The sequence below is a fragment of the Salvelinus alpinus genome, chromosome 32, assembly GCF_045679555.1.
Source record: "Salvelinus alpinus chromosome 32, SLU_Salpinus.1, whole genome shotgun sequence".
In the NCBI taxonomy this organism is placed as follows: Eukaryota; Metazoa; Chordata; class Actinopteri; order Salmoniformes; family Salmonidae; genus Salvelinus; species Salvelinus alpinus.
Genome location: NC_092117.1, coordinates 10,731,978 through 10,747,794, shown reverse-complemented (window position 1 = coordinate 10,747,794; position 15,817 = coordinate 10,731,978). Strand labels below are relative to the sequence as shown.

At 43.5% G+C, this 15,817-nt stretch overlaps 2 protein-coding genes and 1 pseudogene across 2 annotated transcripts; all 3 read right to left on the bottom strand.

The window, feature by feature from the left end:
• Positions 1-554: 554 nt before the first annotated feature.
• On the bottom strand, positions 555-2,955 carry LOC139562409 (E3 ubiquitin-protein ligase TRIM39-like; annotated as a pseudogene).
• Positions 2,956-2,982: 27 nt separating this feature from the next.
• On the bottom strand, positions 2,983-6,484 carry LOC139562407 (E3 ubiquitin-protein ligase TRIM35-like). Its single transcript, XM_071380107.1, has 6 exons — positions 5,579-6,484; positions 4,736-4,831; positions 4,338-4,568; positions 4,215-4,237; positions 4,004-4,122; positions 2,983-3,883 (listed from the first exon to the last, which is right to left on the bottom strand). The coding sequence occupies exons 1-6, from the start codon at positions 6,053-6,055 to the stop codon at positions 3,312-3,314; spliced, it is 1,518 nt and encodes a 505-aa protein (XP_071236208.1). The 5' UTR covers positions 6,056-6,484; the 3' UTR covers positions 2,983-3,311.
• Positions 6,206-13,700, bottom strand: LOC139562408 (nuclear factor 7, brain-like). Its single transcript, XM_071380108.1, has 6 exons — positions 12,836-13,700; positions 12,541-12,639; positions 12,218-12,448; positions 12,062-12,084; positions 11,860-11,969; positions 6,206-7,064 (listed from the first exon to the last, which is right to left on the bottom strand). The coding sequence occupies exons 1-6, from the start codon at positions 13,265-13,267 to the stop codon at positions 6,499-6,501; spliced, it is 1,461 nt and encodes a 486-aa protein (XP_071236209.1). The 5' UTR covers positions 13,268-13,700; the 3' UTR covers positions 6,206-6,498.
• Between the last annotated feature and the right edge of the window lie 2,117 nt (positions 13,701-15,817).

The following is a 15,817-nucleotide window of genomic DNA, read 5'->3' as shown; positions in this document are numbered from 1 at the left end:
GCACACAGAGCCTCCTGGTCCTCCACACAGAAGAACAACAACCTCTTCCAATGGAGACCGCACCTTTCATCCCCATCCCGTACCAACCCACTCCTCCCTCCTGACTCCCTCCTTCCCTGGCTCTCCTTCTCCCCCTCTCTCGTCTCCTCCTGCTTGGTGGTATTGTGGCTCCTCTCCCTCGCAAAGGTCTCCACGATGTTCCTCAGAGCCAGGTTACTGGGTGGAGCGTCGGTTAGGGAATGGTGGCGGCAGACGGGGCACTTTTTGATGACCTGAGTGTTCCAGTAGCTGTCCAGGCAGCTCCTGCAGAAGCTGTGGCTGCAGCCCAGCACCACAGGGTCAGTGAAAACATCGCAGCACACAGGGCAGGACATGTCGTCCTCCAGGGTCCAGGTGGCAGCCATGATGGAGAGATGTGTGCTTGTTCTGAGCTGGTGTACCTACCGTAGGGTGGCTGGGCTAGAGACTGATGACGCTGTCTGGAATGCTGGCAAACTGGTCCAGTGTTTCGGTGTTGATTTGCTCCACTTAAAGACTGAGGCATGGAATCGAAGTAAACAGAATTTGTACTTTTATTGAACGTGACACCAATAATTATGGAATTCAATCATGACATTTGCTCTCAGTAAATTAATTAACAGCAAATATTTTATCTGCTCCAGTCAAAGTTCCGAAATACACATTGGTGTCACAGACATCAATGTCACCAGCGGAGGTGAGGATATTCACCTCAATATTCAATATTCACCTCAAAATCACCTCATATTCCAACTAAACTACTGAAAGAGCTGCTTCATGTGCTTGGCCCTCCTATGTTGAACATAATAAACGGCTCTCTATCCACCGGATGTGTACCAAACTCACTAAAAGTGGCAGTAATAAAGCCTCTCTTGAAAAAGCCAAACCTTGACCCAGAAAATATAAAAAACTACCGGCCTATACCAAATCTTCCATTCCTCTCAAAAATGTTAGAAAAAGCTGTTGCGCAGCAACTCACTGCCTTCCCGAAGACAAACAATGTATACGAAATGCTTCAGTCTGGTTTTAGACCCCATCATAGCACTGAGACTGCACTTGTGAAGGTGGTAAATTACCTTTTAATGGCGTCAGACCGAGGCTCTGCATCTGTCCTCGTGCTACTAGACCTTAGTGCTGCCTTTGAAACCATCGATCACCACATTCTTTTGGAGAATGTGGTGATCGATGGTATCAAAGGCAGCACTAAGGTCTAGTAGCACGGACAAAACAGAGATGCTTGTTCTAGGTCCCAAGAAACAAAGAGATCTTCTGTTAAATCTGACAATTAATCTTGATGGTTGTAAAGTCGTCTCAAATAAAACTGTGAAGGACCTCGGCGTTACTCTGGACCCTGATCTCTCTTTTGACGAACATATCAAGACTGTTTCAAGGACAGCTTATTTCCATCTACGTAACATTGCAAAAATCAGAAATTTTCTGTACAAAAATGATGCAGAAGAATTAATCCATGCTTTTGTTACTTCTAGGTTAGACTACTGCAATGTTCTAGTTTCCGGCTACCCGGATAAAGCACTAAATAAACTTCAGTTAGTGCTAAATACGGCTGCTAGAATTCTGACTAGAACCAAAATATTTGATCATATTACTCCAGTGCTAGCTTCCCTACCCTGGCTTCCTGTTAAGGCAAGGGCCTTCTCTCTTTCTTTCTCTCTCTCGGAGGACCTGAGCCCTAGAACCATGCGTCAGGACTACCGGGCATGATGACTCCTTGCTGTCCCCAGTCCACCTGGCCTTGCTGCTGTTCCAGTTTCAACTGTTCTGCCTGCGGCTATGGAACCCTGACCTGTCCACCGGACGTGCTACCTGTCCCAGACCTGCTGTTTTCAACTCTCTAGAGACCGCAGGAGCGGTAGAGATACTCTTAATGATCGGCTATGAAAAGCCAACTGACATTTACTCCTGAGGTGCTGATTTGCTACAAACTCGATAACTTCTGTGATTATTATTATTTGACCATGCTGGTCATTTATGAACATTTGAACATCTTGGCCATGTTCTGTTATAATCTCCACCCGGCGCAGCCAGAAGAGGACTGGCCACCCCTCATAGCCTGGTTCCTCTCTAGGTTTCTTCCTAGGTTTTGGCCTTTCTAGGGAGTTTTTCCTAGCCACCGTGCTTCTACACCTGCATTGCTTGCTGTTTGGGGTTTTAGGCTGGGTTTCTGTACAGCACTTCGAGATATTAGCTGATGTACGAAGAGCTATATAAAATAAATTTGATTTGATTTGAATATACAAAACGATAGACAGACAAAATCAATACACAGGAGTCATTGTGACAGACTTTACCAATACAACTCTTCAGTACGTGATCATGAAATAGAATCACCAGGTTATATCCTCAGTGAATAGGTGCCACAGTCACAGACACCTTCTCAGGCCAGATCCTCAGCACTCCAGGGTTAGTGCCATCAGAGTTGAGACAGGGAGAGAAGTAGGGGAACAGTCTCTCTGTGAACCTGTGTTCAAATGTATAGATGAGTGACATGTCACTGGAGTCATAGAAGGAGAGTTCTCCTTACTCATAGTCCAGCTTGACCATGATCCTCTTGGGCTTCCTCTTCAGAACCAACGGGGTACCCAGGGGGGCAGTTCCAGCGCTATACTGCTCCCCGCTCCACAGCCCCATCGTCCAGATCCCGCCCTCTGGGCTGACCATCACATTGCCTTTCCGGGCTACACCCTCTTTGGCCACGCCCAGAGTCCAGGCCTTCTTAGGCCCCACCTCCACCTCTCAGCTGTGAATGCTTGAGCAGAAACCCACAGAGCCTAGTACGCTCACTGAGCTGTCGAATCGCTCAGCGTTATCAGGCACAGGCTGGGACACCCGTCTGTCACTCACCTCCAGGAGGCTGACAAAGCTCAATGTTGACAAGAAACACTTTATTAAGAACTTTTCTGAATAAACAATAAACCATTAATAAATCAGGAATAAATCATGTCATTCATAAACATAAAATTATTTAATTGTTGTATTTATACACATTTATAAGCATTTATAAGCATGATCATTCATAAGCATTTAGAACAAGTCTTACAGAATATTAACACTAATATTGAGTAATGATCACCTTTTTTGTTTAATTTATCTTGCCATTTGACACACACCAAGAAAATATGACTTATGATATTATATAGGATAAGAATTGTTCCATTCACATATACCCAAACATATATATATATATAGAAAATATACATCCATTGTGTTAATAATAGATAGTGAGACATATGGATGCATTAGCAATGTCTCCTCTAAAAAATACATATTGTAATCTACAGAACTTTCTCACCAACATCATGAACCAATGACACTTTGGCAGGGCATATCTTTAGTGGCTCAGCATTGCGGCCGCTGTCACTCACACAGGGACAGAGGTAGGGCAACAATGGCTCTTTAAACTTGTCCCTGAATGTATAGATGAGTGACATGTCAGTGGGGTCATAGAAAGTCACCTCTCCCGCATCATAGTCCAGACACACTCTGACCCTCCTGGGCCTCCTCTTCAGAGTGAGACGGGTCCAGGGCATGGTGCAGGTGCTGTACTGGCCGCCGTCCCTCAGTGACAGGGCCCAGAACCCGTGGACAGGGTTCACACTCAGGACCCCTTTCCTACGCACACTCTCTCTCAGGACCCCCAGGTCCCATCTGGTCTTACCCGCCACCTCCACCTCCCAAAAGTGACTGCCGGAACTGAAGGGGTCGGCCCCCAGCACGCAAACACACGTGTCACAGCGCTCTGGGTTGTTGGGGACGTGATGCTTCTCTCCACTGACGCACACACTGGTCAGGTCGTCTGAGAGAGAGAGCCAGGGGGCCGCAGTGTTGGGGTCCAGAGTCACTGGGGCTGGGGGGAAACACAAACAGGTATGACTACAATGATATATAACAATTTACATTTTAAAGTGTGGTACTCTGAGCATCTAGTGATCTGATAACCATTCATTTGCTCTGGTCTAGTACTCACTGTATTGCACCTTCTCCTGCATCTTCTCCCAGATCTTGAACCTCAGATTGCCCAGGTGTTGGGCCACATCGATCAATGCCCCTGATACAGGCTCTGGATCCTGCAATGTACAGTTGGCCCTGAAGCAAAAAAATACAGATAGAGTGGCTGTTGTAGTAAAGGACTGTAACCTCAAAGCAGGCAGAATGTGTTTGAAAAAGTAGTACCTTACCTTGCTTTGTTGTTCTTGTAAGCCTGGGGAAAGAACATAGTTGTGTGAGATAAAATGACCAAATTAGAAAATCAAATGTAAAGTATTTTAGAATGTGTATGTTTAAAGTAAGTGTCTCTCTACCTGGAGAAATGGAAGGTCGTTTGCCTCTATATCCTGTTCTATCTCTCTGATGTTGCTGGTCAGGGAGGTCATCTTTTTGGCCAGGTGTTCAATCTTCTCTGCCATTATAACTGTCTTCATCTCCACCTCCTCAGAGAGGGCAGACAGCCGGACAACTTCCTCCAGACGCAGGAATTGATGCAGCTCCACAAACTCATCTCTTATCTTCCTTTCTGTTTGCTTGGCCTGGCTCTGGGGGTCAATAGGTCAAAGGGTCAGTGGGTGACCTCTCATACTTTCTGATACAATATGAAAATGGTTTCATAGTGCAAAACTGTTGAAAAAGGCTAGGAAACCAAAATGTTGACAATAAAGTCAACTTTATTTCTCCGTATAATTGTTTGTTCCATAGTACTTACCTTGATGTGTTCTGCTGTTTTCATGCAATCCTCCTTCAACTTTTGGAATGTCTCCAACTTCCTCCTCAGAGGGATGATAGATGCTTTCACTTCCTCCTGGCCACATACCAGAGGAAAATATCAATTGCATTTCCTTGACTCCTCGTGTCCTCTCTCCTCACTTCCTTCTCGAAACCCACTGGATGAGAAAGTCAGAGGTCCCACCCCTCTGACCTTCTCCTCCAATGGGTTTTGAGAAGGAGGCGATGAGAGAAGTCAAGGGGTTTAGGCCACATACAGTGTCAGGTATTGAGGCGCCTGTGTGCTATTAGACACAACAGATAGAATTAATGTCAATATATCATATTTGTTCTACCTACGGCGAAACCGTTTTGAATGATTCTGAGAAAATGCAAAACCAACATTCCGGGAAAATGCATGAGCTCATCTGATACACAGATAAGAACACGAAAAAGAATAACACATTGCCAAATAACAAGACTAAGCAAACAGAACTATAGTTTCAGTGTAGTGAATAATCCCAATAAGGTGGAATTTTACATAACATTTAAGTCATTTAGCAAACACTATTATCCAGAGTGACTTACAGTAGTGAGTACATGCATTTTCGTGCTTGTCCTCCATGGAAATCAAACCCACAACCTGGCGTTGTAAGCACCTGCTCTACGGACTGAGCCACACGGGCTCATCTGTTTGTCATAAAATACTTACAGTACGTACTCGCGGTAATTGGAAAACTACAGTAAAACAGTAAACAAACTAATTACTGTAACACAACCAGACCAGCCTAGCGAAGTGACATGCAGTTGCTGGCCCTGAAATGACACACAGTACTAGCCATACCTTGAGTTCCTGAGCAGCCTCGTCCACAGGGCAGAGCTGATGGCTCCTGTGTCTCCTGGAGGTCTGACACACCGCACACAGAGCCTCCTGGTCCTCCACACAGAACAACAACAACCTCTTCCAATGGAGACCGCACCTTTCATCCCCATCCCGTACCAACCCACTCCTCCCTCCTGACTCCCTCCTTCCCTGGCTCTCCTTCTCCCCTTCTCTCGTCTCCTCCTGCTTGGTGGTATTGTGGCTCCTCTCCCTCGCAAAGGTCTCCACGATGTTCCTCAGAGCCAGGTTACTGGGTGGAGCGTCGGTTAGGGAATGGTGGCGGCAGACGGGGCACTTTTTGATGACCTGCGTGTTCCAGTAGCTATCCAGGCAGCTCCTGCAGAAGCTGTGGCTGCAGCCCAGCACCACAGGGTCAGTGAAAACATCGCAGCACACAGGGCAGGACATGTCGTCCTCCAGGGTCCAGGTGGCAGCCATGATGGAGAGATGTGTGCTTGTTCTGAGCTGGTGTACCTACCGTAGGGTGGCTGGGCTAGGGACTGATGACGCTGTCTGGAATGCTGGCAAACTGGTCCAGTGTTTCTGTGTTGATTTGCTCCACTTAAAGACTGAGGCATGGAATCGAAGTAAACAGAATTTGTACTTTTATTGAACGTGACACCAATAATTATGGAATTCAATCATGACACTTGCTCTCATTAAATTAATTAACAGCAAAGAATAGATCTGCTCCAGACAAAGTTCCGCAATACACATTGGTGTCACAGACATCAATGTCACCAGTGGAGGTGAGGATATTCACCTCAATATACAAAACGATAGACAGAATAAAAATCAATACACAGGAGTCACTGTGACAGACTTTACCAATACAGACTCTTCAGTACGTGATCATGAAATAGAATCACCAGGTTATATCCTCAGTGAATAGGTGCCACAGTCACAGACACCTTCTCAGGGCAGATCCTCAGGACTCCAGGGTTAGTGCCATCAGAGTTGAGACAGGGAGAGAAGTAGGGGAACAGTCTCTCTGTGAACCTGTGTTCGAACGTATAGATGAGTGACATGTCACTGGAGTCATAGAAGGAGAGTTCTCCTTTCTCATAGTCCAGCTTGACCATGATCCTCTTGGGCTTCCTCTTCAGAACCAACGGGGTACCCAGGGGGGCAGTTCCAGCGCTATACTGCTCCCCGTTCCACAGCCCCATCGCCCAGATCCCGCCCTCTGGGCTGACCATCACATTGCCTTTCCGGGCTACACCCTCTTTGGCCACGCCCAGAGTCCAGGCCTTCTTAGGCCCCACCTCCACCTCCCAGCTGTGAATGCCTGAGCAAAAACCCACAGAGCCTAGCACGCTCACTGAGCTGTCGAATCGCTCAGCATTATCAGGCACAGGCTGGGACACCCGTCTGTCACTCACCTCCAGGAGAACCCCAGAGATCAGTAGATCAGCGTGGGCTGAATTCACATCCAGGGTCACAGGGGCTGGGACAGAAGGAGTGGAAACGTTAGATGGCCACCGGGTTAGATACATGGATGTTGGTACACTGTGTTGCTGGCTGTATGAACAGAACATGAGTCAGCAGTTTGTCACTGGGTCAGAAATCAGAACATTGGTCAGCAGTTTATGTTTTGGCAATCAGAACATGAGTCAGCAGTTTGTATTTCAGCAACTTTAACATGACTGAGCATTTTGTCAATGAGTCCATCACAGTCATGGAAAAAGTAACCAATTGTCATACCAAAAGTAAATAAACAGAAAATGACTCTATTAAAAGTGAAAGTCACCCTGTAAAATACTACTTAAGTAAAAGTATAGAATTATTTGGTTTTAAATATAATTAAGTATCAAAAGTAAATGTAATTGCTAAAATATACTTAAGTACCAAAAGTAAAAGTAAAAGTGTAAATCATTTAAAATTCCTTATATTAAGCCAAGCAGACGGCACTATTTTCTTGTTTTTAAAATTTACGGTGTTTTTTTACATACAAAAATAAAACATCTCTGAGGAGGTCATTTGCTAATTTACATACTTTTGCAATTACTATTCACAAACAAGGGGTAAAGGGGCACACTCCAACACTCAGACATCATTTACAAACAAAGCATTTTTGTTTAGTGAGTCCGCCAGGTCAGAGGCAGTAGGGATGACCAGGATGTTCTCTTAATAAGTGTGTGAATTGGACCATTTTCCTGTCCTGCTAAGCATTCAACATTTAACAGTAATTTTGGGCCAGCAGTACAGATACCAACACATCTTGACGACCCAAAGTCCATTTGATGTCACAAAGCTGTCCAATACTTTAAAAGTATCCTCTCATGTTGTCCTGGTTTCCAGTGGTTCGCAGAAGAGGATGTCTTCCTTAATTAACCCCTCATAAATGTAACGGACATATACCAGGAGCTGTGCCAGGCCCGCCACGTCTGTTGACTCATTCAGCTGTAATGCATATAATTCACTGGCTTGTAAGCGAAGCAGTAATTGTTTCAAAACATCTCCTGCCATGTCAATGATGCGTCATGAAACAGTGTTGTTTGATGAAGACATTGTCTGCATAGTTCTTTTGGGCCTTTTCCCCCAGCATTGTCCCAGCCATATCCGTAGCAGCAGGAATAATTAAATCCTCCACAATAGTATGGGGCTTGCCTGTCCTAGCCACTCGGTACCTCACCATATAAGACGCTTCTTGACCCTTTTTATTTAACGGTATCTGTTGCTTTTATACATGTCTTACTATTTGAAAGTCGTCTTAATTCTCGCTCAAAAAACTCCTGTGGTTTATTTTTCAAATAGCCATGTTTTGTTTCTAAATGTCTGCGCAAGACTGAAGGTTTCATCGAGTTGTGAGATAGTACTTTTGCACATACAACATACTGTGGCTGAGGAAAGGCACTACTCCCAATATAAAAGAAACCCCAAATCAATGTGGTTCTCATCATATTTGTGCCTCTTCGATGGTCCAACATCCCTGTCTGTTGTTCGGTGCTTTCCCGGGTAAGGGGGCAGTAGCTCTTCGGCTGCATCAGATTCACAACTGTCAGTGACCATGCTAGCTGGGCTAACAACAAAATTACTAGAATTACTGATGCTAGCATTGGATGTGCTCGTGGAAGCAGAACAACTTGTGTCGTCGACAGGTGCAGGTGTAGTACTGCTGGTAGTAGCAGTGCAACCAGTAGAGCTGGTATGTGTCTCTATGGATGCGGGCCTCACTTTTCTTTGGACCATTTATCAATTTTCGAGCAAAAGGAATGAGCAGCAGCTACGTTTGGCTACATACGTACCGTTAGTGGAAGAGAGTAACAGTTAATGTGACTGGATGTTAATTATTTGACTAGGCTACCTGTATTTGACATTGTGTTGTTATTTCGCTGAACACTAGATGGTTTAATTTTATTTTTGGCATTGAAACGAGGCTACTCAGGCGAGAGAAAAAAACTCACCCAAATGTATAGCCCCGTTGGAAAATATAAATGGACTGTTAGAAAATGTGAAGAATCTTTTCCCAGTTTGGGAATACCTGGTCTATGGAATAGCCTCCCCTTGGAGATCAAGCAAAGAAAAATATAAAATAGCTTTAAAAAGCCGGCAAAGGTTTTCATTTGGACAAGGTTGTCTAAATAAGAGAAACCACTCCACTGCCCCTTGTGCCCCCCCTACTGCTGGTCAGGTGTATGTATTTGAATAATAGTTATGATGTGCAATGATGTCATGCCCTGGCCTTAGTTATCTTTGTTTTCTTTTTTCTTTTGGTTAGGTCAGGGTGTGACATGGGGGATGTATGTGTTTTGCCTTGTCTAGGGGTTTTGTATGTTTATGGGGTGTTTACTAGTCTAGGTGTTTGTATGTCTATGGTTGCCTAGATTGGTTCTCAATTAGAGGCAGCTGTTTATCGTTGTCTCTGATTGGGAACCATATTTAGGCAGCCATATTCCGTTGGGTATTTCGTGGGTTATTGTCTATGTATTGGTATTGGTTGCTTGTGTCTGCACTTTATATATAGCTTCACGTTCGTTTTGTTGTTTTGATTAGTTTGTTTAAGTGTTCTTCGTTTCGTGTTTAATAAATAGAAGAATGTATTCGTATCACGCTGCGCCTTGGTCCTTCTCTCTTCCTCCATACGACGAACGTGACAAATGAATAGTTTTTTAAGGTTGAAATGTGAATTAATATATGGTTGATTTTTAAGGATAAGGAAAAGTGCAGTGAATAGTGCCACTTTTTAGGATGTCAATTTAAATGAATGTATTTATGGTTGTTTGTAATTTTGTCTTGCCTTTTAATCATTATATACAGTTGAAGTCGGAAGTTTAAATACACTTAGGTTGGGGTCATTAAAACTCGTTTTTCAATCACTCCACAAATTTCTTGTTAACTAACTATAGTTTTGGCAAGTCGGTTAGGACATCTACTTTGTGCATGACACAAGTAAGTGCATGACACAAGTACAGACAGATTATTACACTTATAATTCACTGTATCACAATTCCAGTGGGTCAGAAGATTACATACACTAAGTTGACTGTGCCTTTAAACAGCTTGGAAAATTCAAAAAAATTATGTCATGGCTTTAGAAGCTTCTGACAGGCTAATTGACATCATTTGAGTCATCATTTCAAGGCCTACCTTCAAACTCAGTGCCTCTTTGCTTAATATCATGGGAAAATCAAAAGAAATCAGCCAAGATCTCAGAAAAAAAAAATCTTGTTCATCCTAGGGAGCAATTTCCAAATGCCTGAAGGTACCACGTTCATCTGTACAAACAATAGTACGCAAGTATAAACACCATGGGACCATGAAGCCGTCATACCGCTCAGGAAGGAGATGAGTTTTGTCTCCTAGAGATGAACGTACTTTGGTGTGAAAAGTGCAAATCAATCCCAGAACTACAGCAAAGGACCGTGTGAAGGTATTGGAGGAAACAGGTACAAAAGTATCTATATCCACAGTAAAACGAGTCCTATATTGACATAACCTGAAAGGCCACTCAGCAAGGAAGCTGCTCCAAAACCGCCATAAAAAAATCCAGACTACGGTTTGCAACTGCACATATGGACAAAGATCTTACTTTTTAGAGAAATATCCTCTGGTCTGATGAAACAAAAATAGAACTGTTTGGCCATAATGACCATCGTTATGTTTGAAGGAAAAGGGGGAAGCTTGCAAGCCGAAGAACACCATCCCAACCGTGAAGCACCGGGGTGGCAGCATCATGTTATGGGGGTGCTTTGCTGCAGGAGGGACTGGTGCACTTCACAAAATAGATGGCATCATGTGGAAGGAAAATTACGTGGATATATTGAAGCAACATCTCAAGACATCAGTCAGGAAGTTAAAGCTTGGTCGCAAATGGGTCTTCCAAATGGACAATTGCCCCAAGCATACTTCCAAAGTTGTGGCAAAATGGCTTAAGGACAACATAGTCAAGGTATTGGAGTGGCCATCACAAAGTCCTGACCTCAATCCTATAGAAAATGTGTGGGCAGAACTGAAAAAGCGTGTGCGAGCAAGGAGGCTTACAAACCTGACTCAATTACAACAGCTCTGTCAGGAGGAATGGGCCAAAATTCACTTAACTTATTGTGGGAAGCTTGTGGAAGGCTACCCGAAACGTTTGACCCAAGTTAAACAATTTAAAGGCAATGCTACCAAAAACTAATTGAGTGTATGTAAACTTCTGACCCACTGGGAATGTGATGAAAGAAATAAAAGCTAAAATAAATCACTCTGTACTATTATTCTGACATTTCACATTCTTAAAATAAAGTGGGGATCCTGACTGACCTAAGACAGGGAATTTTTACTTGGATTAAATGTCAGGAATTGTGAAAAACTGAGTTTAAATGTATTTGGCTAAGGTGTATGCAAACTTCTGACATAACTGTATGTTATTGTTTTTACCATTGAGGACCACGTTGTAAACAAGCGTTGTAATTAATACTGTTAAGTTTGTCCACATTTTGTTGTATGTGTTTCTTAACCAAAATAAATTAAATTCAATAAAAAAATGCAGCCACCCAAAAATACGACTTAAGTAGTACTTAAGTACTTAGGAATCCCAACATGAGTCAGCTTTTTGTGAGGAATCAGACTGGCTCAGAAAAGGTACATTTTGTTGTTGCTTCCCTCGGGATTCAAGGCTATGAAAGAGTGCTATAGGCTGGAGCCTGGATATTGGACTGTAATGTTGAGAAACAGATCATTGCGCTGCGCCATGGAAGCAAATCAATGATTAACCTCAAAATGTGGACTGTTGCTTATAAAATCTGTGTACTCACTGTATTGCACCATTTTCTGCATTTTCTCCCAGACCTTGAACCTCAGGTTGCCCAGGTGTTCGGCCACGTCTATCAGTGTCCCTGATACAGGCTCTGGATCCTGCAGTGTACTGAAATGACATACAGTACAAACATTTTGTGTCAATAATGTTGGAGACTGGTCAAATATTTGACTTATGATGGTCATTGTAATGTTGCATACCTGTCTTTCAAGTCCTTGTATATCTGAAACAAAAACACATGGATCTCAGTAAAAAATAACATAATTACTTGAGAAAGCCTCAGTACATTTAACAGTTGTACCATGAATATAGAACATTCGTGTTAACCCAAACAGGTTAAAATATGTGAGATGAACCTGCAAGAATGAGACATCATCGGTTTTCATCCTGTACTGTATGTCTGAGATTCTCTCCGAGAGGGAAGTCATGTCGCTGGTGAGGCGGTTGATCCTCTCAGTCAGTAACCCTGTCTTCTTGCTCTCCTCCTGTTTCAGAGCTGCCAGTCTGGCCTCCTCCTCCGCTCTCAGGAACTGGTGGAGATTCGCAAACTCACTCTTGATCTGTCCTGCTGTGGTCTGGGCCTGGGTCTGGAACAGTACAACAAGATAGACATGTAGTATCTGTGTAAATATCTTTGTATTATCTTTGGTAATATTGTGTTCTTTAGCTAGCGACATACCTTGATGTATTGTGCTGCACACTCTCTTGATGCTCTCGCTTGCTTTACGTCCAGTTCCAGTTTCTCAGGAAGGCTATAGAGCAATGCCGTGAGTTCCCTCTGGGTAGATCATGGAAGAGAGTGGGGATAGTGGTGGAGAGATAAGGAGGGGTTACAGTAGAAAAAGGATGGAAATAAAACGAGTTTCTCAACTATTCTGTGTTTACAGTATATTGAATATATTGAGTTCCGAAGGGAACTCGGTTAGCAAGCGGAAAAGACTGCAAGTAGATGTGTATTCCTGCTTGCACAGTACCTTACGCCATTGCGCTTCCTCCTTCACTGACAGGTGCTTATGCTTGGCATGCAGCTCGGTCTCCACACACACAGCACAAACAAGTTCCTCACACTCCTTACAGAAAAACCTGAGCTTCTTGTTATGTGTGGAACACAGCACAAGACACACTGCTCTCCCCTCATTCCCCTCCTTCTCCTCTCTCTGCAGGTAGGCCTCCACTATGTTCCTCAGTTTCATGTTGAACATGGAGGGAGGGAAATCGACCATGGAATGCCTTCGCCTGCAGACGGGGCATTCGCGCTGCTTTTGTTGTATCCATGCTGGTGTTTCCAGGCAGCCGCGGCAGAAGCTGTGTTGGCATTTCAGACTCACGGGGTCCTGGAAAAATTCAAAGCAGATGGGACAGCTGAGCTCGTCCTCCAGAGCTGCTGTAGGTCCCTGCTGGAGCATCCTCTTCCTCGGGTAGAGTCAGGTAAAGGCCTTTCTCTTCAGAATACAGTATGAACTAGCGACTGTACATTTGTACATGCGTCATTACAACCGTAACCTTTCCATCGCTTGTTCACCAACCCACTGCACGGAATGTAGGTTTACAGTGCTTGATTACCTATTAACATTTAGTCCGTACCTGTGATCAAAGTTTATCCCAGTTATCCAATTCATGCCAAGGCAGAGGTCGCATAACATAGCAATGAAGTCATTCCTTTGGCACATGTTGTATCTCAAGTAAGTGATAGTGTCTCAGTCGTTCAACAACAACACCCCGACAGAAACAGCCACACTTGGTGTCATGTACAACAGATCCAAGGCACTGAACAAAGCAGAGTAAATGCCTGGTATCTGTTGTTTTGTAAGAATGTTTAATGGGGGGAAAAAAGCTTTTACTGTAGGACTAGTAACTGATTGGCACTTATTAACCAATAATAACTGGTTGGCACTGATTAACCAATAATAACTGGTTGGCACTAATTTGACACTCAGATGGTAACAGCCTCAGCCATAATTGCCAGTCTGACACACTGCCAAATCAACTTCAAAAACCTTCTACTCTGAGAGATGGTTCTGGTCTGTTCTGATCAGCTATAACGCATGGATTCTGATAGCAGAACCAGTTAAAACGCTTTGGCATCTTGTAACCCAGCACCATCTGAACTGCAACCCGGCATAACAAGCTCTGTCAGGCTCAGAGTAGCCTCACAAGTCAGCCGACCATCAGCTAGTGACTATTATATAATAGGATTCTGTTGTGACGTTCAGTTGTGAAAGCTGCCAAAAGGGGGTAGTAGAGCACTGCTATGGCAGCTGTACTGTAGTCAGTCACAATGGATGATGTCTGGGGCCCATTCTTAAGAGGCTATTAAGTGAATATTGATTATTTGGCAGATGAAATCCCATGTTACTTTTTAGGGCACAGCTCTAGGCAGACATGAGAGCATCTAATCAAATAAAGTGTTTTACACAATACTGCGTCTAGTCACATTATTATTTTAAATGGGATACTTAAAATGTTCTGATGCAATCTATCACAGGCTCCATCTTCTTCCATCTAACTTTCTTCCAAATACTCTTCTTATTTATCTCTCACCCAAATGCTTTCCCCCCACATTCTCTGCCACAGACACCTAATTGTAACAGTCTGAAATACCCATTTATCCATTGCACCCCGGAGAAATGTCTCTTTCCCTAAGTGTTCCAGACATAAGGGATTTTGCCAAACTTGATGTACCGTATGTTCATTCCACTACCACTACCACTCAAATGGTAATTTCATTTCCATTTGACACCATTAGAGAGGTCCGTTTATTTCGGATTTGTGTCCATCTTCGTTGTGATGTATGACCTCTCTACATTCTACCTGTAGGCCTATTATTAGTTGACCTTTGCTCCCTTTGGTAATAGTAGTGCTCTATAAGTGTGGGTCATAATTTCTTGTTGAACAGGATTTGGTATTAGTAGTTCTAGTGAGATCATGATAGGATCCTGTTTTTGGGACCCAGGAGACTAAAGTAGTCAGAAGTATAGAAGGCATTAAGCTGACAACCAACATCTGTGTCTGTCCCCATTCTGATCAGACAAACATATTGTTGAGTCGACACTATTGTCTCATGTCTGCATCACATCCGGCCGTGATTGGGAGTCCCATAGAGCGGCGCACAATTGGCCCAGCGTCGTCCGGGTTTGTCCGGTGTAGGTCGTCATTGTAAATAAGAATTTGTTCTTAACTGACTTGCCTAGTTAAATAAAGGTAAAAAATAAAAAATAATGTAAAAAAATATTTCAGAAAGTGTGAAGGCCGTCTGCACTGATCTGTCTCATAGTTCATCCTCAAAATGTTACCAATGAGACATCATCCACTGAACCCCCTTTGATCCTCAAAAGAGTCAGAGTTAATCTGTAGCTAATATTTATGTTTTTTTCTTGAGCAAGTGTACCTAGTTCTATATAAAATAATATATTTTGTGGTGGTAGAATCATTATTTATGAAGTTTGAAATTGGCACAAAAAATGTCTGCTTGCTGTTTGAACCAGTATCAAATCAATCCATATGAAATGAAAGGCAGGGATGCTAACAACGCCAGTTCACTCAATGCTGAATACTCCCTCTAGCTAGCTAGCTAGTGTAGGGAAGTTCTAGCTAATGCACAAATTAGCTTTCATTATATCTGTTCTGCCGTGAGTAGTGCGCTGAGTTTTACAGCCCAGCCGACTGCTACAGTACAGCCGACTGCTTTCCCCAACGTTATCGCGTTGGTCAAATGTTACAAAGTAGCAAGGCACAGTGCCAGCTTTCAGAGTCAGATACATGTGATTTTTTAACAGTCCAAAAACTTTGGTGCCCTACAACTTCATCAACAAGCTGGCAAACTAGCTACCGTATGGCCATTCAAACAAGCTTGCACTAGGGTGCTAGCTGTAGCACGTTTGCCGTATTAGCCAATGCGTCATAGCTACCGAGAGCAGAGTGATTTTCAGAATCAGAAACTAGTGTTTTGCCGATGA

What these genes read in the sequence shown, in the direction of transcription:
- LOC139562407 (XM_071380107.1), bottom strand. Translation starts at nt 6,055, where the DNA reads ATGGCTGCCACCTGGACCCTGGAGGACGACATGTCCTGCCCTGTGTGC. An exon ending in AGGCTGCTCAGGAACTCAAG is followed by an intron (nt 4,832 to 5,578) that starts GTATGGCTAGTA and finishes GTATGTGGCCAG; the next exon opens with GAGGAAGTGAAAGCATCTAT. An exon ending in GCAGGAGAAGGTGCAATACA is followed by an intron (nt 3,884 to 4,003) that starts GTGAGTACTAGA and finishes GTTTCCCCCCAG; the next exon opens with CCCCAGTGACTCTGGACCCC.
- LOC139562408 (XM_071380108.1), bottom strand. Translation starts at nt 13,267, where the DNA reads ATGCTCCAGCAGGGACCTACAGCAGCTCTGGAGGACGAGCTCAGCTGT. An exon ending in GTGCAGCACAATACATCAAG is followed by an intron (nt 12,449 to 12,540) that starts GTATGTCGCTAG and finishes GTACTGTTCCAG; the next exon opens with ACCCAGGCCCAGACCACAGC. An exon ending in TACAAGGACTTGAAAGACAG is followed by an intron (nt 11,970 to 12,061) that starts GTATGCAACATT and finishes ATGTCATTTCAG; the next exon opens with TACACTGCAGGATCCAGAGC.